This window comes from Salmo trutta, chromosome 3 (assembly GCF_901001165.1).
Source record: "Salmo trutta chromosome 3, fSalTru1.1, whole genome shotgun sequence".
In the NCBI taxonomy this organism is placed as follows: domain Eukaryota; kingdom Metazoa; phylum Chordata; class Actinopteri; order Salmoniformes; family Salmonidae; genus Salmo; species Salmo trutta.
Genome location: NC_042959.1, coordinates 7,843,448 through 7,871,028, shown reverse-complemented (window position 1 = coordinate 7,871,028; position 27,581 = coordinate 7,843,448). Strand labels below are relative to the sequence as shown.

Genomic DNA, 27,581 nt, shown 5'->3' with positions numbered 1-27,581 from the left:
TAATAAGGAGCTCATTGAACTAATCCAAGGACAAGTTAGATGTTAGAAGCCCACCAGTCTATATAGTAGAGTTAGATGGTTAGAAGCCACCAGTCTATATAGTAGAGTTAGATGGTTAGAAGCCCACCAGTCTATATAGTAGAGTTAGATGGTTAGAAGCCCACCAGTCTATATAGTAGAGTTAGATGGTTAGAAGCCCACCAGTCTATATAGTAGAGTTAGATGGTTAGAAGCCCACCAGTCTATATAGTAGAGTTAGATGGTTAGAAGCCCACCAGTCTATATAGTAGAGTTAGATGGTTAGAAGCCCACCAGTCTATATAGTAGAGTTAGATGGTTAGAAGCCCACCAGTCTATATAGTAGAGTTAGATGGTTAGAAGCCCACCAGTCTATATAGTAGAGTTAGATGGTTAGAAGCCCACCAGTCTATATAGTAGAGTTAGATGGTTAGAAGCCCACCAGTCTATATAGTAGAGTTAGATGGTTAGAAGCCCACCAGTCTATATAGTAGAGTTAGATGGTTAGAAGCCCACCAGTCTATATAGTAGAGTTAGATGGTTAGAAGCCCACCAGTCTATATAGTAGAGTTAGATGGTTAGAAGCCCACCAGTCTATATAGTAGAGTTAGATGGTTAGAAGCCCACCAGTCTATATAGTAGAGTTAGATGGTTAGAAGCCCACCAGTCTATATAGTAGAGTTAGATGGTTAGAAGCCCACCAGTCTATATAGTAGAGTTAGATGGTTAGAAGCCCACCAGTCTATATAGTAGAGTTAGATGGTTAGAAGCCCACCAGTCTATATAGTAGAGTTAGATGGTTAGAAGCCCACCAGTCTATAGTAGAGTTAGATGTTAGCCACCAGTCTATATTAGAGTTAGATGGTTAGAAGCCCACCAGTCTATATAGTAGAGTTAGATGGTTAGAAGCCCACCAGTCTATATAGTAGAGTTAGATGGTTAGAAGCCCACCAGTCTATATAGTAGAGTTAGATGGTTAGAAGCCCACCAGTCTATATAGTAGAGTTAGATGGTTAGAAGCCCACCAGTCTATATAGTAGAGTTAGATGGTTAGAAGCCCACCAGTCTATATAGTAGAGTTAGATGGTTAGAAGCCCACCAGTCTATATAGTAGAGTTAGATGGTTAGAAGCCCACCAGTCTATATAGTAGAGTTAGATGGTTAGAAGCCCACCAGTCTATATAGTAGAGTTAGATGGTTAGAAGCCCACCAGTCTATATAGTAGAGTTAGATGGTTAGAAGCCCACCAGTCTATATAGCAGAGTTAGATGGTTAGAAGCCCACCAGTCTATATAGTAGAGTTAGATGGTTAGAAGCCCACCAGTCTATATAGTAGAGTTAGATGGTTAGAAGCCCACCAGTCTATATAGTAGAGTTAGATGGTTAGAAGCCCACCAGTCTATATAGTAGAGTTAGATGGTTAGAAGCCCACCAGTCTATATAGTAGAGTTAGGTGGTTAGAAGCCCACCAGTCTATATAGTAGAGTTAGGTGGTTAGAAGCCCACCAGTCTATATAGTAGAGTTAGATGGTTAGAAGCCCACCAGTCTATATAGTAGAGTTAGATGGTTAGAAGCCCACCAGTCTATATAGTAGAGTTAGATGGTTAGAAGCCCACCAGTCTATATAGTAGAGTTAGATGGTTAGAAGCCCACCAGTCTATATAGTAGAGTTAGATGGTTAGAAGCCACCAGTCTATATAGTAGAGTTAAATGGTTAGAAGCCCACCAGTCTATATAGTAGAGTTAGATGGTTAGAAGCCCACCAGTCTATATAGTAGAGTTAGATGGTTAGAAGCCCACCAGTCTATATAGTAGAGTTAGATGGTTAGAAGCCCACCAGTCTATATAGTAGAGTTAGATGGTTAGAAGCCCACCAGTCTATATAGTAGAGTTAGATGGTTAGAAGCCCACCAGTCTATATAGTAGAGTTAGATGGTTAGAAGCCCACCAGTCTATATAGTAGAGTTAGATGGTTAGAAGCCACCAGTCTATATAGTAGAGTTAGATGGTTAGAAGCCCACCAGTCTATATAGTAGAGTTAGATGGTTAGAAGCCCACCAGTCTATATAGTAGAGTTAGATGGTTAGAAGCCCACCAGTCTATATAGTAGAGTTAGATGGTTAGAAGCCCACCAGTCTATATAGTAGAGTTAAATGGTTAGAAGCCCACCAGTCTATATAGTAGAGTTAGATGGTTAGAAGCCCACCAGTCTATATAGTAGAGTTAGATGGTTAGAAGCCCACCAGTCTATATAGTAGAGTTAGATGGTTAGAAGCCACCAGTCTATATAGTAGAGTTAGATGGTTAGAAGCCCACCAGTCTATATAGTAGAGTTAGATGGTTAGAAGCCCACCAGTCTATATAGTAGAGTTAGATGGTTAGAAGCCCACCAGTCTATATAGTAGAGTTAGATGGTTAGAAGCCCACCAGTCTATATAGTAGAGTTAGATGGTTAGAAGCCCACCAGTCTATATAGTAGAGTTAGATGGTTAGAAGCCCACCAGTCTATATAGTAGAGTTAGATGGTTAGAAGCCCACCAGTCTATATAGTAGAGTTAGATGGTTAGAAGCCCACCAGTCTATATAGTAGAGTTAGATGGTTAGAAGCCCACCAGTCTATATAGCAGAGTTAGATGGTTAGAAGCCCACCAGTCTATATAGCAGAGTTAGATGGTTAGAAGCCCACCAGTCTATATAGTAGAGTTAGATGGTTAGAAGCCCACCAGTCTATATAGTAGAGTTAGATGGTTAGAAGCCCACCAGTCTATATAGTAGAGTTAGATGGTTAGAAGCCCACCAGTCTATATAGTAGAGTTAGATGGTTAGAAGCCCACCAGTCTATATAGTAGAGTTAGATGGTTAGAAGCCCACCAGTCTATATAGTAGAGTTAGATGGTTAGAAGCCCACCAGTCTATATAGTAGAGTTAGATGGTTAGAAGCCCACCAGTCTATATAGTAGAGTTAGATGGTTAGAAGCCCACCAGTCTATATAGTAGAGTTAGATGGTTAGAAGCCCACCAGTCTATATAGTAGAGTTAGATGGTTAGAAGCCCACCAGTCTATATAGTAGAGTTAGATGGTTAGAAGCCCACCAGTCTATATAGTAGAGTTAGATGGTTAGAAGCCCACCAGTCTATATAGTAGAGTTAGATGGTTAGAAGCCCACCAGTCTATATAGTAGAGTTAGATGGTTAGAAGCCCACCAGTCTATATAGTAGAGTTAGATGGTTAGAAGCCACCAGTCTATATATTAGAGTTAGATGGTTAGAAGCCCACAGACACACACACTTCTGAGTGTTGTTGGCTGGCTGTGTGTCTTACTGGCGGGAAGATAAACAGGCAAGGCGATGTCTCTTCCCCAGTCCTAGCTCCCTCATCCCATTTCTCCATAAGCATAGCTCCTCGCTGATGGAGTGAGATGAGACAGGGAGAGAGGGAAGAGACAGGGAGAGAGGAGGAGACAGGGAGACAGGGAGAAAGGGATGAGACAGGGCGAGAGGGATGAGGCAGGGAGAGAGGGATGAGGCAGGGAGAGAGGGATGAGGCAGGGCGAGAGGGATGAGGCAGGGCGAGAGGGATGAGGCAGGGCGAGAGGGATGAGGCAGGGCGAGAGGGATGAGGCAGGGAGAGAGGGATGAGGCAGGGAGAGAGGGATGAGGCAGGGAGAGAGGGATGAGGCAGGGAGAGAGGGATGAAGCAGGGAGAGAGGGATGAGGCAGGGAGAGAGGGATGAGGCAGGGAGAGAGGGATGAGACAGGGAGAGAGGAAGAGACAGGGAGACAGGGAGAAAGGGATGAGACAGGGCGAGAGGGATGAGACAGGGCGAGAGGGATGAGGCAGGGAGAGAGGGATGAGGCAGGGAGAGAGGGATGAGGCAGGGAGAGAGGGATGAGACAGGGAGAGAAGGATGAGGCAGGGAGAGAGGGATGAGGCAGGGAGAGAGGGATGAGGCAGGGAGAGAGGGATGAGGCAGGGAGAGAGGGATGAGGCAGGGAGAGAGGGATGAGGCAGGGAGAGAGGGATGAGACAGGGAGAGAGGAAAGAGGCAGGGAGAGAGGGATGAGGCAGGGCGAGAGGGATGAGACAGGGAGAGAGGGATGAGGCAGGGAGAGAGGGCGAGAACGAGAGAGGAAGCAGTATTAGGCAGGGAGAGAAGGATAGTGTCTGGAGAGTTTTGAGAGCTCTTGTCATCACGTAGATTATGTCCTGAGAGAGAGAGCGAGAGACCGACTGTATATAGCTAACTACCAACAAGATACAAAATACATCCATTATACAAACACAACAATCAACCATTACAACTAAATAATGCATATAGCCTGAGCCACTCAGAACTACGCTACGCCGCTGGCCTAAACTCAAACCTTCACTGGTCATTTATCCCCAAAAACACGGCCAGGTTTCCACCTCTAGGTGAGAACAGACTGATTACAATCACTGTCTAACAAAGACATCATTCAGACCAGGGACCTGGATGAGATCAATGATGCCATCTGGAACCCAAATGGCACCCTATTCCCTAGATAGTGCACTACTTCTGGTCAAAACTAGTCCACTATGTAGGGAATAGAGTGTCATTTGGGACACGTATGAAAATAATAATTGGTCCATTATAGGTGAGGAGGGAGGGAGGGAGATATGGAGGGAGTGAGGATGGAGGGAGGGAGGCAGATGGAGGATGGAGGGAGAGATGGAGGGAGGGAGTGAAGATGGATGGAGGGGGGTAGAGGTTACTGGGAGGGTAGGGAACGGCCAGGAGCAAGGATGTCAGCTGTTCTGCAGCTGCTAATTGGCGGTGATGAGATTCAGGGTCGATGGATTTCTGCTTTAACGCACTTTACATCACTTTACATCACTTTACTTCACTTTACATCACTTTACATCACTTTACATCACTTTACTTCACTTTACTTCACTTTACTTCACTTTACATCACTTTACATCACTTTACTTCACTTTACTTTACTTACAGAGATGCAGGGAAGGAAGGAAGGAAGGAAGGAAGGAAGGGAGGGAGGGAGGGAGCCTCTCTATCTCCTCCTCTCCCCAGGTTCACAGAGTCCCCTCTAGCATATCAACACAGACGATACCCATGGCTCCACACACACACATACACAGATCCTATGCGTGTTCCTCCCGCTGTGCTGTGTGTCAAGGCTGTTATCAGTGTTCCTGTATCTCCTATGGGTCTGTTATCAGTGTTCCTGTATCTCCTATAGGTCTGTTATCAGTGTTCCTGTATCTCCTATAGGTCTGTTATCAGTGTTCCTGTATCTCCTATGGGTCTGTTATCAGTGTTCCTGTATCCTCCTGCTTCCTCACACCTCCTCCTGCCTCCTCACACCTCTCCCTGCCTCCTCACACCTCCTCTCACTTCCTCAAACCTCCTCCTACATCCTCACCCCTCTACATCCTCACCCCTCCTCTCACTGCCTTCACATCCTCCTGCCGCCTCACACCTCCTCTCACTTCCTCAATTCTCCTCCTGCCTCCTCTCATCTCCTCAAACCTCCTCCTACATCCTCTCACTTCCTCCTGCCTCCTCACAACTCCTCCTGCCTCCTCACACCTCCTCTCACTGATCTCACCTCCTCCTGCCTCGTCTCACCCTCACCGTCAGCAGCACAGCAATAAAATGCCAACATGGCAGGATTTGTGTAAGAAAAGCTAGCAAGACTTCGCTCTCACACAGTCACACACAATATCTGCACATTTGCACGGGTTCTCTTCATGCTGTTAGAGCGTGATAGCCACGGGAAAAAAACAGTGAAGAAGTTGAGCCTCGTGCTTCAAAGCTTTTAGTTGTTGCAGAAATTGACCCACTATGCTATTTACTTTCTGCATCATATTGCTGAGCACCTTTAAGGCTAACTTGGTAAAAAAAATGGCATTTAAAAAAGTAATCAAAATTCTGAGAGTGTATGTTAGTTGTGATGATAAATTGCATTTTAATATTAACAAAAAAAATATATATTTAGCATATCATCACCTAATCTCGCAGGGCCATCCTTTCAAACCTCAGCTTCCCCTTTACACAATGTTCAAAATGCTTAACTACCCCAAGCTCACCTACAAGATGATACATGGCAGCCATTTTGAGTCAAGACAGACGTCAGTTAGATCCCCCTGCGCCTCTCTCACACCAGGTGTTCTCTCATTGAGGGTATCTCCAAAATGTCATCTAATTCCCTATTAGTGCACTACTTTTGACCAAAGGCCTATGGACCCTGGTCAAAAGTAGTGCACTATATAGGGAATAGGGTGCTATTTGGGACGCACAATGGGTTTATGTAGAGAATCACTATCCGTCTCCTGTAGAGTAGCGTAGTGCCAATCCATCCCAGATGTATTCATCTCGGATCTATCCACCCAGGCTCCAATGAGGCTCCCACGGCGCCGGGTCAGCCCAATCATAGACTCTATTACCAGGGAGCGATTGATTACCTCCTCCCCTCTCCCCTCGTACCTGTGTTCCTCTCTTCCTCTCCCTCTCTCTCCCCATCTCTCCTCCCCTCTTTCCCCAGTCCCCCCTGAACCGTCTCTCCCTCTCTCGCTCCTTCCCTCTCTCCCCAGTCCCCCATGAACCTGTCCCTCTCTCTCTCTCCCCTCCTTCCTTCTCTCCCCCTGTCCTCCTTTTGCCATTGTTCATGAATCAATTATGGCCACTCCCATTCAGAGCCATAATGAACGATATCCCATTTGTATTACCAGAGCAGAGTACACATGGGGTGGGAGTAATCTTTCTCTGATAAAATACCTGACAGGCTCCCTCCCGTTGGTTTGCACAGATTGGTAGAGTTATAGTGGAAAATGTAATTGTCTTTGTCATTACAGACCTTCTTCCTGCTGGCTGCTGTTCAATAATGCCAATCTCTATCTCACTGCAGTACTGGAGGGGAAATGATATAGAAAGGACCCGGTGTCTGAAATAACACCCTATTGGACCAGGGCCCGTAGTGCACCATATAGGGAACAGGGTGGCATTTTGGACGCACCAGTGAGTGTTATGGGGGTTCGTTACCTGAAAATAACACTACCTACTTAGTAGGCCTTCACGTGTGAAATAGACCCAGGCTCACGTTTAAATAACCCCAATATGAATAGCGAAGTGAAACCATTTCCTTGTCAAGTTAGTGTATTTAAAGTCTTTACAAGTTAGTGTATTTAAAGTCTTTACAAGTTGTAGTTTCTTACTTTAAACTGGAACCATTTTAGTGTCACTCTTCAAAAATGATTTCTCTCTTTAAAAGGTCCCCAAAAATGCCTTTGATAATGATGTGAGAGTCTTGATAATGATGTGGAAGTCTTGATAGTGATGTGAGAGTCTTGATAATGATGTGAGAGTCTTTATAATGATGTGGAAGTCTTGATAGTGATGTGAGAGTCTTGATAGTGATGTGAGAGTCTTGATAATGATGTGAGAGTCTTGATAATGATGTGAGAGTCTTTATAATGATGTGAGAGTCTTGATAGTGATGTGAGAGTCTTGATAGTGATGTGAGAGTCTTGATAATGATGTGAGAGTCTTGATAATGATGTGAGAGTCTTTATAATGATGTGAGAGTCTTGATAGTGATGTGAGAGTCTTGATAGTGATGTGAGAGTCTTGATAATGATGTGAGAGTCTTGATAATGATGTGAGAGTCTTGATAATGATGTGAGAGTTTTTATAATAATGTGGAAGTCTTGATAGTGATGTGAGAGTCTTGATAATGATGTGAGAGTCTTGATAATGATGTGAGAGTTTTTATAATAATGTGGAAGTCTTGATAGTGATGTGGAAGTCTTGATAATGATGTGGAAGTCTTGATAATGATGTGGAAGCCTTGATAATGATGTGAGAGTTTTGATAGTGATGTGGAAGTCTTGATAGTGATGTGGAAGTCTTGATAGTGATGTGGAAGCCTTGATAATGATGTGGAAGCCTTGATAGTGATGTGGAAGTCTTGATAGTGATGTGGAAGCCTTGATAGTGATGTGGAAGTCTTGATAATGATGTGGAAGCCTTGATAATGATGTGGAAGCCTTGATAGTGATGTGGAAGTCTTGATAGTGATGTGGAAGTCTTGATAGTGATGTGGAAGTCTTGATAGTGATGTGGAAGTCTTGATAGTGATGTGGAAGTCTTGATAGTGATGTGGAAGTCTTGATAGTGATGTGGAAGTCTTGATAGTGATGTGGAAGTCTTGATAGTGATGTGGAAGTCTTGATAGTGATGTGGAAGTCTTGATAGTGATGTGGAAGCCTTGATAGTGATGTGGAAGTCTTCCAGTGTATCCTTACAAGACTTACAGGGTAATATTTTGTTCTGCTTTTGGAAAACATTCTAGCCTTCGCCTGAGATGATTAGACATACTCTGTCTGCTTAATCTAAGACCTAAAGTCCCCATTAAAATTAACAACCTACATCTCTACTTTTAACAAATATGCTCATACACTACATGGGCAAAAGCATGTGGACACCCCTTCAAATGAGTGGATTCGGCTATTTCAGCCACACCCGTTGCTGACAGCTGTATAAAATCAAGCACATAGCCATGCAATCTCCATAGGGGCACATTGGCAGTCGAATGGCCTGTACTGAAGAGCTCAGGGACTTTCAATGTGGCACCGTCATAGGATGCCACCTCTCTAACAAGTCAACTGTAAGTGCTGTTATTATGAAGTGGACACATCTAGGAGCAATAACTGCTCAGCCGTGAAGTGGTAGGCCGCACAAGCTCACAGAACGGGACTGCTGAGTCCTGAAGCACGTAGCGCATAAAAATTGTCTGTCCTCGGTTACAACACTCACTACTGAGTTCCAAACTGTCTCCTGAAGCAACGTCAGCACATGAACAGTTTGTCGGAAGCTTCATGAAATGGGTTTCCATGGCCGAGCAGCCGCACACAAGCCTAAGATCACCATGCGCAATGCCAAGCTTCGGCTGGAGTGGTGTAAAGCTCGCTGTCATTGGACTCTGGAGCAGTGGAAACGTGTTCTCTGGAGTGATGAATCACGCTTCACCATCTGGCAGTTTGACAGACGAATCTGGGTTTGGCGGATGCCAGGAGAATACTACCTGCCCGAATGCATAGTGTCAACTGTAAAGTTTGGTGGAGGAGGAATAATGGTCTGGGGCTGTTTTTCATGGATCGGGCCCCTTAGTTCCAGTGAAGGGAAATCTTAGCGCTACAGCATACAATGACATTCTAGATGATTCTGTGCTTCCAAATTTGTGCCAACAGTTTGGGAAGGCCCTTTCCTGTTCCACCATGACAATGCCCCGGTGCACAAAGCGAGGTCCATATATACACTACCGTTCAAAAGTTTGGGGTCACTTAGAAATGTCCTTGTTTTTCACATTTTTTGTCCATTAAAATAACATCAAATTGATCAGAAATACAGTGTAGACATTGTTAATGTTGTAAATGACTATTAGAGCTGGAAACGGCTGATTTGATGGAATATCTACATAGGTGTACAGAGGCCCATTATCAGCAACCATCACTCCTGTGTTCCAATGGCACGTTGTGTTAGTTAATCCAAGTTTATCATTTTAAAAGGCTAATTGATCATTAGAAAACCCTTTTGCAATTGTTAGCACAGCTGAAAACTGTTGTTCTGATTAAAGAAGCAATACAACTGGCCTTCTTTAGACTAATTAAGTATCTGGAGCATCAGCATTTGTGGGTTCAATTACAGGCTCAAAATGGCCAGAAACAAATAACTTTCTTCTGAAACTCGTCAGTCTATTCTTGTTCTGAGAAATGAAGGCTGTTGCATGCGAGAAATTGCCAAGAAACTGAAGATATCGTACAACGCTGTGTACTACTCTCCTCACAGAACAGCGCAAACTGATTCTAACCAGAATAGAAAGTGGAGTGGGAGGCCCCGGTGCACAACTGAGCAAGAGGACAAGTACATTAGAGTGTCTAGTTTGAGAAACAGACATCTCACAAGTCCTCAACTGGCAGCTTCCTTAAATAGTACCCACAAAACACCAGTCTCAACGTCATCGAGTGAAGAGACAACTGCGGGATGCTGGCCTTCTAGGCAGAGTTGCAAAGAAAAAGCCATATCTGACTGGCCAATAAAAAGAAAAGATTAAGATGGGAAAAATAACACAGACACTGGACAGAGGATATAACCTTGTCAACGTCAAGACTATAGTTCCTATTCATTTTGCAACTCATTTCATGTATGTTTCCATACTGAATGTCTCAGTGTGAGACCTCATCCATACTGAATGTCTCAGTGTGAGTCCTCATCCATACTGAATGTCTCAGTGTGAGTCCTCATCCATACTGAATGTCTCAGTGTGAGTCCTCATCCATACTGAATGTCTCAGTGTGAGTCCTCATCCATACTGAATGTCTCAGTGTGAGTCTTCATCCATACTGAATGTCTCAGTGTGAGTCTTCATCCATACTGAATGTCTCAGTGTGAGTCCTCATCCATACTGAATGTCTCAGTGTGAGACCTCATCCATACCGAATGTCTTAGTGTGAGAACTCATCCATACCGAATGTCTCAGTGTGAGAACTCATCCATACTGAATGTCTCAGTGTGAGAACTCATCCATACCTAATGTCTTAGTGTGAGAACTCATCCATACCCAATGTCTTAGTGTGAGAACTCATCCATACCTAATGTCTCAGTGTGAGAACTCATCCATACCTAATGTCTTAGTGTGAGAACTCATCCATACTGAATGTCTCAGTGTGAGAACTCATCCATACCGAATGTCTTAGTGTGAGAACTCATCCATACCGAATGTCTCAGTGTGAGAACTCATCCATACCTAATGTCTTAGTGTGAGAACTCATCCATACCGAATGTCTCAGTGTGAGACCTCATCCATACCTAATGTTTCAGTGTGAGAACTCATCCATACCTAATGTTTCAGTGTGAGAACTCATCCATACCTAATGTTTCAGTGTGAGAACTCATCCATACCTAATGTTTCAGTGTGAGAACTCATCCATACCTAATGTTTCAGTGTGAGAACTCATCCATACCTAATGTTTCAGTGTGAGAACTCATCCATACCTAATGTCTTAGTGTGAGACCTCATCCATACTGAATGTTTCAGTGTATGCCGCTGCCTGCCGCTGTGTTCACCCTTTTGTAATGCTCTGAACAAAAGATAAACTGAGCATGCGTCCCAAATTGCAGCCTAATGGCACTAGAGCCCTATCAGCAATGGTCAAAAGTAGTGCACTATAAAGGGAACAGGGTGCCATTTGGGACAACATGATGATAATCATTGACAGAAACAACAATGCCTTTTCGTAACCAGGGGTTAGGGTTAACAAGGGACTGAATCTTACGGCTGTCAGACTCACCGCAGATGAGTCATTATCAATCACTCAGACCAGGAAGTAAAGTAAATAGGTAAAACAGCTGTTCTGGTGCCTGCTGGAAAATGAAGTCAACCCATCCATATGCTAATGTAGGCTCTGGTGTCTGTTGGGAGATGTAGTCCAACACAGATGCTAAGAGGAGTCTGTAAAAGAACTATAGGGACCAGCAGCACAGGACTGCACAATGCACTCTCTTTGTCTCTTACTTTATTTTCCTTCTCGAATTAAACCAACTACTCTGGAGCCTGGGAGAGGGAGAAGAACATGGGTTAGAGGGAGAGGTTAAGAGAGACAGAGAGGAGAGAAGGAGAGGAAAGTAAACAGAGAGAGAGAGAGCGAGATGAGACTGAAAGAGAGAGAGGAAACAGGAGGAAGAGGAGAGGGGACTCAGGGGAACGATAAACAGAGAGAGAGAAGTTTGAGGCAAAGAGAAAGAGACAGAGAGAGAGAGCAAGAGAGAGAGAGAGAGCCAGACAGAGAGAGAGGGCTGTTGTGAATGTGGGACACACCTTCAGAATATAGTCTCACTAACAAACAGCATGAATCAGAACACTCTGGGAGCTCCAATCAGTGTGCTGTGTTCTGTCAGAACACTCTGGGAGCTCCAATCAGTGTGCTGTGTTCTGTCAGAACACTCTGGGAGCTCCAATCAGTGTGCTGTGTTCTGTCAGAACACTCTGGGGCTCCAATCAGTGTGCTGTGTTCTGTCAGAACACTCTGGGAGCTCCAATCAGTGTGCTGTGTTCTGTCAGAACACTCTGGGAGCTCCAATCAGTGTGCTGTGTTCTGTCAGAACACTCTGGTAGCTCCAATCAGTGTGCTGTGTTCTGTCAGAACACTCTGGGAGCTCCAATCAGTGTGCTGTGTTCTGTCAGAACACTCTGGGAGCTCCAATCAGTGTGCTGTGTTCTGTCAGAACACTCTGGGAGCTCCAATCAGTGTGCTGTGTTCTGTCAGAACACTCTGGGAGCTCCAATCAGTGTGCTGTGTTCTGTCAGAACACTCTGGGAGCTCCAATCAGTGTGCTGTGTTCTGTCAGAACACTCTGGGAGCTCCAATCAGTGTGCTGTGTTCTGTCAGAACACTCTGCGAGCTCCAATCAGTGTGCTGTGTTCTGTCAGAACACTCTGCGAGCTCCAATCAGTGTGCTGTGTTCTGTCAGAACACTCTGGGAGCTCCAATCAGTGTGCTGTGTTCTGTCAGAACACTCTGCGAGCTCCAATCAGTGTGCTGTGTTCTGTCAGAACACTCTGGGGCTCCAATCAGTGTGCTGTGTTCTGTCTGTTTACACATCCGGTTTGTTTTGTTATATTAACTTCAGTAGTAACTGGTCCTTTTCATCTATAAATCCTGTTCACCAGAGTCCTTATTAGAATCAAAGACTGAAACATCTCACTCCCTCGCTAGTGTTCTTCCTCAGTGTTTTTTTCTCTCTCTCTCTCTCTACCTCTCTCTCTCTTTTGACCTAGTCTTCATCATTCTGCCTCATCCATCTCCTTCTCAGTCTCCTTTTCCTGGACAGAGGGAGAGAGAGAGAGGTAGACCGCTGTACTCTCCCTCACTCCTCTCTCTCTCTGTCTCTCTGTCTGTCTGTCCGTCTGTCTCTTTCTGTCTGTTTCTGTCTGTTTCTGTCTGTTTCTGTCTGTTTCTGTCTGTCTGTCAAGCGCCTGTCAATGAGGATAGAGGACATCAGTGATCACCCACACCGTGTGCCCAATCTCCACCCACCTATTATATTAGTATTATATTAACGACTCCATAGGCAAATCATTAGCCAACCATGTGTTTTCCTTTGCTGCGGTTACTCCACCTCCTTAAAGCCCTCCAACCCCCAAGCTTGACCTGCCAACTGAATCTCATTCAGGAATCCGAGGGGAACCATTTGGAATGGCGAACAAGGTGTATTTTAATTGGCCATATGGTGCAACATCTCTCTCCGCACGGTGAAAGCGAGGGATGAGGAGAGAGAAAGCGAGGGATGAGCCAAATGAGTTACTAACGAAGGTAGGTAGTCAGTCGTTAGTGGCCAAACTGTCTTTCCTCCTTCAGCTAAACGGCACAACTGTCTGGCTAAGACCAACTAGGGAAAGGATGTGAAATGATGTCTGTGTGTCTGTGGCAGAGGAGGTTTGTAGAATAGGCTTGCGTGCTCTGTACCTTGGCTGAGACTTGAAGTGATGCCTGGTGCTTTAAATCAGAGGTTTGTAGAATAGGCTTGCGTGCTCTGTACCTTGCCTGAGACTTGAAGTGATGCCTGGTGCTTTAAATCAGAGGTTTGTAGAATAGGCTTGCGTGCTCTGTACCTTGCCTGAGACTTGAAGTGATGCCTGGTGCTTTAAATCAGAGGTTTGTAGAATAGGCTTGCGTGCTCTGTACCTTGCCTGAGACTTGAAGTGATGCCTGGTGCTTTAAATCAGAGGTTTGTAGAATAGGCTTGCGTGCTCTGTACCTTGCCTGAGACTTGAAGTAATGCCTGGTGCTTTAAATCAGAGGTTTGTAGAATAGGCTTGCGTGCTCTGTACCTTGCCTGAGACTTGAAGTGATGCCTGGTGCTTTAAATCAGAGGTTTGTAGAATAGGCTTGCGTGCTCTGTACCTTGCCTGAGACTTGAAGTGATGCCTGGTGCTTTAAATCAGAGGTTTGTAGAATAGGCTTGCGTGCTCTGTACCTTGCCTGAGACTTGAAGTGATGCCTGGTGCTTTAAATCAGAGGTTTGTAGAATAGGCTTGCGTGCTCTGTACCTTGCCTGAGACTTGAAGTAATGCCTGGTGCTTTAAATCAGAGGTTTGTAGAATAGGCTTGCGTGCTCTGTACCTTGCCTGAGACTTGAAGTGATGCCTGGTGCTTTAAATCAGAGGTTTGTAGAATAGGCTTGCGTGCTCTGTACCTTGCCTGAGACTTGAAGTGATGCCTGGTGCTTTAAATCAGAGGTTTGTAGAATAGGCTTGCGTGCTCTGTACCTTGCCTGAGACTTGAAGTGATGCCTGGTGCTTTAAATCAGAGGTTTGTAGAATAGGCTTGCGTGCTCTGTACCTTGCCTGAGACTTGAAGTGATGCCTGGTGCTTTAAATCAGAGGTTTGTAGAATAGGCTTGCGTGCTCTGTACCTTGCCTGAGACTTGAAGTGATGCCTGGTGCTTTAAATCAGAGGTTTGTAGAATAGGCTTGCGTGCTCTGTACCTTGCCTGAGACTTGAAGTGATGCCTGGTGCTTTAAATCAGAGGTTTGTAGAATAGGCTTGCGTGCTCTGTACCTTGCCTGAGACTTGAAGTGATGCCTGGTGCTTTAAATCAGAGGTTTGTAGAATAGGCTTGCGTGCTCTGTACCTTGCCTGAGACTTGAAGTGATGCCTGGTGCTTTAAATCAGAGGTTTGTAGAATAGGCTTGCGTGCTCTGTACCTTGCCTGAGACTTGAAGTGATGCCTGGTGCTTTAAATCAGAGGTTTGTAGAATAGGCTTGCGTGCTCTGTACCTTGGCTGAGACTTGAAGTGATGCCTGGTGCTTTAAATCAGTGTTCTAAGTCTTCTTCCCTCATGCAGGCGGCTGGGGATTGATCTCTGATTGGTTACATCCCAGTATAACAGTGCACTTACACTGAGTGTACAAAACATTAAGAACACCTGCTCTTTCCATGACAGACTGACCAGGTGAATCCAGGTGAAAGCTATGATCCCTTATTGATGTCACTTGTTAAATCCACTTCAATCAGTGTAGTTGAAGGGGAGGAGACGGGTTAAAGAAATGTTTTTAAGCCTTGAGACAATTGAGACATGGATGGTGTATGTGTGCCATTCAAGATGGCGAAACATATAGGAGGAGCCTTTGAACGGGGGGTATGGTAGTCGGTGTCAGGCGCACTGGTTTGTGTCAAGAACTGCAACGCTGTTGGGTTTTTCACGCTCAAAAGTTTCCCGTGTGTATCCAGAATGTTCTTCCACTCAAAGGACATCCAGCCAACAGCTGGCCAGTGGTCGAAAATGGTTCATTGATAAAAGAGGACTTAGGAGGGTGGCACGAATTATGCAGAGCAGCAGACTGTCTACAGTTAGTCAACTGACAGTCCAGTACAACATTGGTGCACAAAGACCCATAAAAGACTCGTCGTACACTGACACGAACGAGGCTTGGCAGCCCACGACCTTACAGAGCTCCACTTCTTTCAGCAAAATTATTCAAGAAAATGCGATTAAAGTGGGCTAAGGAACGAACATTTTATAATTTGAGAAACATTTCCTGTTCTGATGAATCCCGGTCCCTGCTATTTCACGCTGATGGGGAGGACTAGGGTACGGAGAAAAACACAGGAGTACATGCATCTGCCATGTGTCAACATTACAGGATGGTGTGGGGTGTGTTTTCATGGCACATATTGGGCCCCTTGATAAGAAAAATGGAGCAACGTTTGAATGCCACATATCTGAACATCATTGCCAATCAGATGCATCCCTTCATGGCAACAGTGTATCCATCTGCAAATAGATGATTATTTTCAGCAGGATAAAGCTCCATGCCACAAGGCTAGGATTGTCCAGGAATAGTTCCATGAACACATAGTGCAGTGGCCTGCCCAGTCACCAGATCGCAATACAACTGAGTGGTTGTGGGATGAGATGGAGCCAGCTATTCGTAGAATAGATCCACTACCAGCCAACTTGGCACAACTGTGGGAAGCATTGGGAGTCAACATGGGCCAGGATCCCTGTGGAACGCTTTCAACACCTTGTAGAGTCCATGCCCTGATGAACTGAGGTTGTTCTGAGGGCAAAAGGGGGTGCAACTCAATATTAGGAAGGTGTTCCTAATGTTCTGTACACTCAGTGTATATAATCACAAACTTGAAAAGCTATTTTAAACAAGGTGCAGGAATGATAGCAAAGGGGACCATGTAGGCCTAATCCAACCTATATCTCTCCTAGTGAGTCTATCAGACATCCATAGTATAACCTACTTCACTATTCTCTTTACTAAATCCACTTAAATAATCTATAGCATCAACCAGGTGGCCTAACCTAAATAATCCACTTAAACAATCTATTGTGACATGGTGTCAACCAGGTGGCCTAACCTAAATAATCCATTTAAACAATCTATTGTGACATGGCGTCAACCAGGTGGCCTAACCTAAATAATCCACTTAAACAATCTATTGTGACATGGCGTCAACCAGGTGGCCTAACCTAAATAATCCACTTAAACAATCTATTGTGACATGGCGTCAACCAGGTGGCCTAACCTAAATAATCCACTTAAACAATCTATTGTGACATGGCGTCAACCAGGTGGCCTAACCTAAACGACACTATTAAATAAGGTTTTGAGTGTTTTATGTGAGAAATAAGATATCACTTACGGTAGAAGACGTACTGCGTGAAATTGGACCATACTTTCTCAGGTGCGTAATGGCTGATGGAAGAGGCGGTGAGCAACGAGTTACAGGCAACGATGTGGAACCCGCTCTCTGACAGCATGTCAAAGGCCCGCTCCAGGTGACAGAACCGGAGGAAGAACCGGGACGTGTACCTGTCCGCAGCCCGGTCTGCGTCTAGGCTCTCATTCAGGGTGTTTCCAAACACCTCTTTGGCGAGGCCGATCCTTCCGCTGATGAAGATTCTGGGTACTACTTTTTTGGATTTGGGGTCAATCTGACTGTCTTTCCCCCCCGGTGCCGCGCACGTGCCTTTGAAACCGACGGTTATGTATCCATATCTCCCGTCCAGAGAGTATGAGGAATATATCCTCTGGTCGCTGCTGAGCGACGCGTCGTCGAAATCACTGTGAAACGGGTCGTCCTGAAAATGTTTAGATTCCTCGGACGCCAACAGTTTGACCAGTTTGGGCAGTTCAAAGTATTCTGCTTCCCGTTTTAACCTTCCTTTCTCCGGGAAGTGATCCGGTAGGACGACCTGCTTATCTCTCAAATAATCCAATACATATCTGAACAGAAAACCATCTCTGTCGATAAAATAACGTCCCCTGAGGTCCCGCGCCAAGTCGTTCGACGAGGACCCCTTCTTGGTGGAGAATAACCGTCCCAGTAAAGAATTGGGGATGCTTGTTAAAGTATGTAGACGAGTATAGTATACCTGTCCTCCTACGTTTAGTTCAATAACATCAGACGGCGGGTTTTGCACGGACCCTGTTTCTTTAGCCGGCTGGGTTTTACAATTCTCACTCAGTGACATTTTTAGTTCATGCATAAAACCAAATCCCGGTCAAGGTGCGGCGCGCAGATGTTCCCAAAAAGTTTTCAATCTATATGGATGAAATGTGCATGTCTTCTATTGAATTAAATCGGTCACCACATGCAGTGCACGCATATTTTTACACACATCCATTGCTGTGAGTCCATTAATATAATCCTACAGTGAAATCACCATTATTCCATAATCAATCGAACATATAATTGATCACCTCTGCACTTCAGTCCGTTCTGGATAAAAATGTCCAACTTCTTTGATTCTGCAAGGCAAGCTCCTGTCCTTGTTTTTTAACAGTCCAGTGTAACTTTATCTGCCCGAATCAATGGCACGTTCGCTGTCCACAGAGACGGTGCTGTTCTTTTCTGAAAGTGAAGATGGAATCTGGACGCCGGTGCAGCGCGCTCCCATCTCCACGTCTCCAAACTGCTGTGCAGAGAAGAGAGCAGAAATAGCGGTCAGGCTGGCACTGGAGTGAAAACGGTTACGATTATGTTTTTCCAGCGGTGCGTGGAAAAAAACATAATGGGAAGTAACGTCTTACATCATCATCTTAAAGGAAAATTATTTTTTGAAAACGTGCGACGTAGCGTAGTCTACATTCTGAATGACATTCCATAGAAAATATATTAACACTCTGCAAAGTAGCCTAATAGGCTATAATAACATTTGAGTTAGAATTTAATTTTTGGATTTCCATATGCTTAAACATATCAGGTGACTAATTAAAAACCGTGTATGATATAATTAGCAAAAACTAAATAACCCCACTGTCCGTTTTGTTGCTTCCCATGATTTATCTATGCTGATGAATAATGTCTTCATTGTCTGTCACCAGCTATTTCAAGCTGCGAGGTTGTGCTGCGCTATGGAACAGTGATTGGACTGGGTGAGTGGGCGTCACTTCAACACGGTGGAAAGGTACCGTTCGGCTGCAAGTGGCCATAGAACCCCTCAGTGGAGATGTCATAATACCCATAAAACCTAGAGGTCAAACAGAGAAATGGTTCCAATCGTTTTCCCCCCAAAATTGAATTTTTTTTAAACACTTAAAATAAGGGCTGTGTTTCATGTATTCTTACCCTGGCGTTACGTTTTGATAACCATGTAAATCTCTCTCGGACAGGGTGACTTTTATCAATATATTTGTCTCTATTTACTCTCAGATTCGAAAATGTTAATTAGCATCAAAGTAGACATCATGCAAAACTACAAATCCCTGCAAGCTTTGCTAACAGGTATTGTGTCCATTTGAAACTTGCACAAGACAGTTCACAGAATTGTAAATGTTAAGAAATGTAGCTAATTTATTAATTACTAAATGTAGCTATCATTAGATAGTTAATCTAGAGATTCTTACCTTTGCCTCGATTCTTCAGTCTCATCATGGCATTTGACGTTCTTTATGATAGCCACATAAGCAGCTAATTAGCATTTCATTTTTTGTGGGGGGGGTATGCGAATATATTGATAAACGTCACCTTGTCCTGGAGAGATTTACATGGTTATCAAAACATCACGCCAGGGTAAGAATACACGAAACACAGCCCTTATTTTAAGTGTTTCTAAAATCCCCTATTGGAAAAATGAATGGTGGAAAACCGATTGGAACCATTTCCCTGTTTGACCGCTAGGTTCTATAAGGTTCTTTTGACTCATACTGTTTGGCTCTTCTGGAATGAGTGAGTAGCCCATTGGCTGCGCATGCGTTGGCTTTACAATCCATGATGGTGGCCATGAGTGAGTACTTAGGCCTACTTGTTACAGTAAATATCTTTAAATTGCTCCTATATTGCAATGCACGTTAACATATTATCTTCTTTGTTCTTTTAAGGACGGCTTGTATGGGCAATTGTTTCTCAGTCGTATATAGTCATATGCTTGTAAATAGTAGCCTATGCTCTTGGTTTTTTACTCTTTAGTAGGCCTGTACTCTTTAGTAGGCCTGTATTCTTTAGTAGGCCTGTATTCTTTAGTAGGCCTGTATTCTTTAGTAGGCCTGTATTCTTTAGTAGACCTGTATTCTTTAGTAGACCTGTACTCTTTAGTAGGCCTGTATTCTCTTTAGTAGGCCTGCATTCTTTAGTAGGCCTGTACTCTTTAGTAGGCCTGTACTCTTTAGTAGGCCTGTATTCTCTTTAGTAGGCCTGTATTCTCTTTAGTAGGCCTGTATTCTCTTTAGTAGGCCTGTATTCTTTAGTAGATCTGTACTCTTTAGTAGGCCTGTACTCTTTAGTAGGCCTGTACTCTTTAGTAGACCTGTACTCTTTAGTAGGCCTGTATTCTCTTTAGTAGACCTGTACTCTTTAGTAGGCCTGTACTCTTTAGTAGGCCTGTACTCTTTAGTAGGCCTGTACTCTTTAGTAGGCCTGTATTCTCTTTAGTAGGCCTGTATTCTCTTTAGTAGGCCTGTATTCTCTTTAGTAGGCCTGTATTCTCTTTAGTAGGCCTGTATTCTCTTTAGTAGGCCTGTATTCTCTTTAGTAGACCTGTACTCTTTAGTAGACCTGTACTCTTTAGTAGGCCTGTACTCTTTAGTAGGCCTGTATTCTCTTTAGTAGGCCTGTATTCTCTTTAGTAGGCCTGTATTCTCTTTAGTAGGCCTGTATTCTCTTCAGTAGACCAATAGAAAAAAGCAGTGAAAGCTGTTAAATCTTTTGAAGTAATATAAACTCTTCATCCCTGGTCTCTCTGATAGGACATTGGTGGTTTGACTCAGTGTGGAGAGATTTTCTCCCTGACTGGTGGATCATTTCACCAAGTCAAATTACTGTACATTCAAATGTATTTGGTGAATAAAGGTGATTCTGGGATGTAAGAAGCCAACACTGGTCATGCTTTACCCTACATGATAATTCACTGCATTGTGCTGGAGAGGGGTTGCTAAGCAGCCGCATGGGGGGAGGGGTGGGAGCAGCTTCAGTGAGTGGGATTCAAACAGAAGAGATTGAAAACTGTGTGCCACTGCTGTTGCTGATTCTTTCAGCAAGCTCTTTTTTTTCTTTTAATGTGAGATTTTCATTTCCCATGTAGAAAATGGCTGTTGTATGTTGTTGTGGCTTGGGCTTGGGCAACATGTGGGTGAGTGTAGGCTATTTTGTTGTGTTGTGTTTATTCAACCCATTTCATAATGTATTTTACCTTTTTTTGGAAACAAACATCCAAATGGATGAAACATTTCAGAGTGAGTTGGACTGCTGACTAATGACAACAACAGATGCCATTAATCCTCCGTAGAGAGTCCTTAGATCCTGTTTTTAAACCAAGCTGTTCCTGTACAAACAAACACACTGCTATACTTTAATGTTTATAATAATCTTTCTCCCTCTCTCTCTCTCTTCCCCTTTCTCTCCCTCCCTCCCTCCCTCCCTGTTAGTGCAACTCTACCAGTTTCTGATTTTTAGGAGGGGTTGAATTTCATGCCAGTTCAGCATGAATAATCTAAGACAATATGAGTCTCCAGCTGAGAGTGATGTAAGACATTCTAGAAGCTCCATCAACTTTATCATTTGGAATATTTGAGAGCTCTTGTTGTTGAAATCTGTGGTTAAATCTAACTGACTGGAAAAGCCAACAATGCCCTCCAAACAAAGAAGTGGTAAGAAATGTGGTAAAAACAATGTACAAAACATTTCATCCTTAAACTAACAAATATGTCAGACATATTTGAATAAGTACATAAACATAAACATATTGCTTTGGTGGATTCACTTCAATTCCAGACCCTGTATCGCAAAGACAAATCACATCTAAGGTTATTGACAGTATCTCTACTATCTCATCTAATCTCTTATCTCCTCTTAGCTCCTCTCTAAATTGAAAGCTGAGTTTTGGTGGTGAGTTGGTAAGGCAGTGTAGCAGCCTGGCAGCTGAGTCTTGGTGGTGAGTTGGTAAGGCAGTGTAGCAGCCTGGCAGCTGAGTCTTGGTGGTGAGTTGGTAAGGCAGTGTAGCAGCCTGGCAGCTGAGTCTTGGTGGTGAGTTGGTAAGGCAGTGTAGCAGCCTGGCAGCTGAGTCTTGGTGGTGAGTTGGTAAGGCAGTGTAGCAGCCTGGCAGCTGAGTCTTGGTGGTGAGTTGGTAAGGCAGTGTAGCAGCCTGGCAGCTGAGTTTTGGTGGTGAGTTGGTAAGGCAGTGTAGCAGCCTGGCAGCTGAGTCTTGGTGGTGAGTTGGTAAGGCAGTTTATCAGCCTGGCAGCTGAGTCTTGGTGGTGAGTTGGTAAGGCAATTTATCAGCCTGGCAGCTGAGTCTTGGTGGTGAGTTGGTAAGGCAGTGTAGCAGCCTGGCAGCTGAGTCTTGGTGGTGAGTTGGTAAGGCAGTGTAGCAGCCTGGCAGTCTTTGTCATATTATCTAGGCAATAATATCAAATCAAATGTATTTATATAGCCCTTCTTACATCAGCTGATATCTCAAAGTGCTGTACAGAAACCCAGCCTAAAACCCCAAACAGCAAGCAATGCAGGTGTAGAAGCACGGTGGCTAGGAAAAACTCCCTAGAAAGGCCAAAACCTAGGAAGAAACCTAGAGAGGAACCAGGCTATGAGGGGTGGCCAGTCCTCTTCTGGCTGTGCCGGGTGGAGATTATAACAGAACATGGCCAAGATGTTCAAATGTTCATAAATGACCAGCATTGTCAAATAATAATAATCACAGTAGTTGTCGAGGGTGCAACAGGTCAGCACCTCAGGAGTAAATGTCAGTTGGCTTTTCATAGCCGATCATTGAGAGTATCTCTACCGCTCCTGCTGTCTGTAGAGAGTTGAAAACAGCAGGTCTGGGACAGGTAGCACGTCCGGTGAACAGGTCAGGGTTCCATAGCCGCAGGCAGAACAGTTGAAACTGGAGCAGCAGCACGGCCAGGTGGACTGGGGACAGCAAGGAGTCATCATGCCAGGTAGTCCTGAGGCATGGTCCTAGGGCTCAGGTCCTCCGAGAGAGAGAGAGAGAGAGAGAGAGAGAGAGAGAAAGAAAGAGAGAATTAGAGAGAGCATACTTAAATTCACACAGGACACCAGATAAGACAGGAGAAATACTCCAGATATAACAGACTGACCCTAGCCCCCCGACCCAAACTACTGCAGCATAAATACTGGAGGCTGAGACAGAAGGGGTCAGGAGACACTGTGGCCCCATCCGATGATACCCCCGGACAGGGCCAAACAGGCATGCTGAAGTCCAAACACTTCAGTCGCTGGCTATATGGGTTATTGTCTCTATCCACACAGTACAGCATTACACTGACCTAAATTATCTCTTTCCGCACAGCATTACACTGACCTAAATTATCTCTATCCACACAGCACAGCATTACACTGACCTAAATTATCTCTATCCACACAGCACAGCATTACACTGACCTAAATTATCTCTATCCACACAGCACAGCATTACACTGACCTAAATTATCTCTATCCACACAGCACAGCATTACACTGACCTAAATTATCTCTATCTGCACAGCACAGCATTACACTGACCTAAATTATCTCTATCCGCACAGCACAGCATTACACTGACCTAAATTATCTCTATCCACACAGCACAGCATTACACTGACCTAAATTATCTCTATCCACACAGCACAGCATTACACTGACCTAAATTATCTCTATCCACACAGCACAGCATTACACTGACCTAAAGGATCTCTATCCACACAGCACAGCATTACACTGACCTAAATTATCTTCTCTTGCACGCTACTCATCCACTCAGAGAGAGAGAGAGAGAGAGATTTATGTGAATCTGCATATCTTGAGAAATTAAATAGATTTTTTTTTCCTTTGCAGTTTAAAATTAGACTAGTAAACTACATGTAATGTAATATCCTTCCTCTTTGGTGATGAGGCATCATTGGTTCACATTGTTCCCCAGGAAGCCAATGTGAAATATCTGCTACCATTCTTCCCTGTTTGTAAGAGAGAGATTCCATGTTTTTTAATGACTGTGTGGGTTTTTGTTTTCACCCAGGTATTGTTTACACCAATTATAAATACTTGCTTTCCCCAAAAGCCTACGATGGAATCAAATTAGGCTATGGCTTCAATTATTCAACTGTCACAGTGTTCCACTGCTAATGGGTCCCATATTATTAGATCTTGTCCAACAATGATGCATTGTGTCAAGCACAATGACTGCTTGAGATGAATGAATGAATGAATGAATGAATGAATGAATGGCTTGTGACCATGGGTAGCTGTGTGCTGAGATTATTTGTCAAAGAGCAGTGTAGGCAACAGTCATAGAACTTCTAAACCCAGATGCGCAACATCATGAGACTTCTGGGAACGCTTGCAAAATAAACCAAGCAGACCAAGCCGGAGTTTGGGTTTTGAGAAGTCAATGAGAGAAGTGGAAAATGTATTCCTTAGGTTTAAAATCTTCTCCAAATCTAAAAGGTGCCACCTACACTGAACCAAAATATAAATGCAACCTATAAATAGTTTTTCCCATATTTCATGGTGGGAGGGGAGGGTACTGGGGAGTATTTCTGTTTGTAATAAATCCCTTTTGTAGGGAAAAACGAATTCTGATTGGCTGGGCCTGGCTCCCCAGTGGGTGGCTGCACCCCTGCCCAGTCAAGTGAAATCCATTGATTAGGGCCTAATTTATTTATTTGAATTGACTGATTTCCTTATCGGAACTGTAACACAGTAAAATCTTTGAAATTGTTGCATGTTAAGTTTATATTTTTGTTCATGTTTCTCCAACCTTGCAAAAGTGACAAACTGACACGTTTTCATTTTCAACTAAAACAACTTTGGGTGTGTTCGTAAATTCACTCTGGAGTGCCAGAGTGCGCTCGGAGTGCACTCTGGGCATTCTTAAATTGAGCGTTGTCAGATTGTCCATTTGTAAATTCAGAGCGTTTCGCTCTCAGAGCATTCAGAGGTACACTGGACACTCTGGCCGAGGAGTAGGGTTGATCTGAGTGCTCTGACCTCACAACGGCAGTCCAGCACCCACACTAACTTGGTAAAATTGTCTAGCTTGCTAGCTACTTCCAGACACAAATGAGAACACCTCACTCTGACCATTTTACTCGCCCTAGCAGAGCTGGTTAGGCTGTTTTCATGTTATCCAGAGTGTTGGTGACTGTGCTGCTGTTGTAACTGTGCTGCTGGCAACAATTGAATTATGTTTTTTTGCTGATGTTTACTGACACCGGTGAAATTCAACTGGGTATTGCATTTGTAAAATGCATCAGTTACTCTGCGCTCTGGCACACTCCGACGAGAGGGCTCTGAAATCGGAGTCAATAGCCAGAGTGAATTTACGAACGCACCCTTTATATCGCAGGAGTGCATTTGTTTTGTAGTAAGGGTAGGTAACAACACATCCGCCATGCTGATCCTCAACACAGGGGCCCCTCAGGGGTGCGTGCTCAGCCCCCTCCTGTACTCCCTGTTCAGTCATGACTGCACGGCCAGGCACGACTCCAACACCATCATTAAATTTGCCGATGACACAACAGTGGTAGGCCTGATCACCGACAACAACGAGACAGCCTATAAGGAGGAGGTCAGAGACCTGGCCGTGTGGTGCCAGGACAACAACTTCTCCCTCAACGTGGTCAAGACAAAGGAGATGATTGTGGACTGCAGGAAAAAGAGGACCGAGCACGCCCCCATTCTCATCAATGGGGCTGCTGTGGAGCAGGTTGAGAGCTTCAAGTTCCTTGGTGTCCACATCACCAACAAACTAACATGGTCCAAGCACACCATGACAGTCGTGAAGAGGGCACGACAAAACCTATTACCCCTCAGGAGACTGAAAAGATTTGTCATGGGTCCTCAGATCCTCAAAAGGTTCTACAGCTGCACCATCAAGAGCATCCTGTCTGGTTGCATCACTGCCTGGTATGGCAGCTGCTCAACCTCCGCCCGCAAGGCACTACAGAGGGTAGTGTGAACGGCTTAGTACATCACTGGGGCCAAGCTTCCTCTATACCAGGCCTCTATACCGGGCGGTGTCAGGGGAAGGCCCTGTCAGACTCCAGCCACCCTAGTCATAGACTGTTCTCTCTTCTACCACACGGCAAGCGGTACCGGAGCGCCAAGTCTAGGTCCAAGATGCTTCTAAACAGCTTCTACCCCCAAGCCATAAGACTCCTGAACATCTAGTCAAATGGCTACCCAGACTATTTGCATTGCCCCCCCCCCTCCCCTCCCCTCCCCTCTCCACACCACCACCACTCTCTGTTGTCATCTCTGCATAGTCACTTTAATTAACTCTACCTACATGTATATACTACCTCAACTAACCGGTGTCCCCGCACATTGATTCTGTTCCGGCACCCCCCTGTATATATTGTTATATTTTTACTGCTGCTCTTTAATTACTTGTTACGTTTATCTCTTATTCTTATCCATATTTTTTTAACTGCATTGTTGGCTAGGGGCTCGTAAGTAAGCATTTCACTGTTGTATTCGGTGCATGTGACTAATAACATTTGATTTGATTTTGACAGCACATGCGCAGTTGGGCACGAGACAACCGTTGGACCCGATGACGTGTGTCTGCGCATGAGCTTAGATAGCCAACGTCGCCATGACATCGCCTACGAGCGTGATCGGGGATTTCTATTGGAGAAGCATGTTCTGCCTATCTCCATTCTGTACTGTCTTTGCTACAGTATTCAATCAATTCCATTCATTATGAACAGTACCAATGTCAGCCAGTAGAGGGGGGTGTTTGGTAGGAAATGGAGCATTAAATCAAATCAAATTTGAATTGTCACATACGCATGTTTAGCAGGTGTTATTACGGGTGTAGCGAAATGCTTGTTACATTACAGAACTGTGGAATGGAGCTAAAATATATTTTCTCTTGTAGGTTGGCACTGGACTGGGAAGGTGTCGTTACTGGAGCTGCAATGACAACAATGTAGATGCATATTTGAGATGCAAATGAATAATGAAAATGTGATGATAGAGCACAGATCTGTCTGTGTGTGTGTGTGTCTAAATGAGGACTAATTGTTGATTTGAGTATTCAGCCAGGACACAGGGACAACTATCAACAACACTGCATCATCATCAGGGCTGGATGACTCCTTAAATAACTCTCATCAAAGTCACATTGACTGTAATGAAGCATCAACATCAGGGACAAACCATTGGGAACAGACAGCTAGACCTCGTCTAATGCAACAACAAAAAGCTGGCATCCTGCAAAACATGTAGGCTATTGTATGTGACTGTAGGAAAAACACATACGAGTTTAGGTCTAGAGTGACATCCTTTGTAGCTATTATTCATTCAAAATATTTTGCTGTCAACTTTCATTTCATCAAGAGATGTAGGTAGATTTCAATGGCTAACCCATTTGTACAAGTCCTGTTGGAAAATGTATGTGGATTTTAACCCACAAGATCGATTGCTTTCAGATACAAAATGTGTATGTTTCACAGTGTACAGCCAGGCCAATGACCTACTCCTCCAGCCCTACTCATAGTGCTGCGTCTTGTGGACTGGCAACGTGTGTATGTTTTACAGCCTACAGCCAGGCCAATGGACTACTCCTCCAGCCCTACTCATAGTGCTGCGTCTTGTGGACTGGCGACGTGTGTATGTTTCTGCAGGTGAGAACAAGGTAAAGGACGAGGCATGTAAAAATACATATGCTTGTATCACTAATGGTAGTTACATTCAAATGGGGCGGGATGGGACAAGCTGGTACATTCAAATGGGGCTGGATGGGACAACTGGTACATTCAAATGGGACAAGCTGGTACATTCAAATGGGGCGGGATGGGACAAGCTGGTACATTCAAATGGGGCGGGATGGGACGAGCTGGTACATTCAAATGGGGCGGGATGGGACAACTGGTACATTCAAATGGGACAAGCTGGTACATTCAAATGGGACAAGCTGGTACATTCAAATGGGGCGGGATGGGACAAGCTGGTACATTCAAATGGGGCGGGATGGGACAACTGGTACATTCAAATGGGACGAGCTGGTACATTCAAATGGGGCTGGATAGCTACATATTCTGATTGATACATAGGTCTAGTGTGTA

The 27,581-nt window shown here is 44.3% G+C and overlaps 1 protein-coding gene across 1 annotated transcript in view; it reads right to left on the bottom strand.

Annotated features, from left to right (window-relative positions):
- Window positions 1-17,948, bottom strand: part of LOC115167531 (BTB/POZ domain-containing protein KCTD16-like) — a 31,857-nt gene extending 13,909 nt beyond the window's left edge. The window contains exon 1 of the mRNA XM_029722027.1: window positions 16,717-17,948. Coding sequence (XP_029577887.1) covers window positions 16,717-17,563 — 847 coding nt within the window. The 5' untranslated portion in view covers window positions 17,564-17,948. The remainder of the gene's footprint in view (window positions 1-16,716) is intronic.
- Window positions 17,949-27,581: the final 9,633 nt, after the last annotated feature.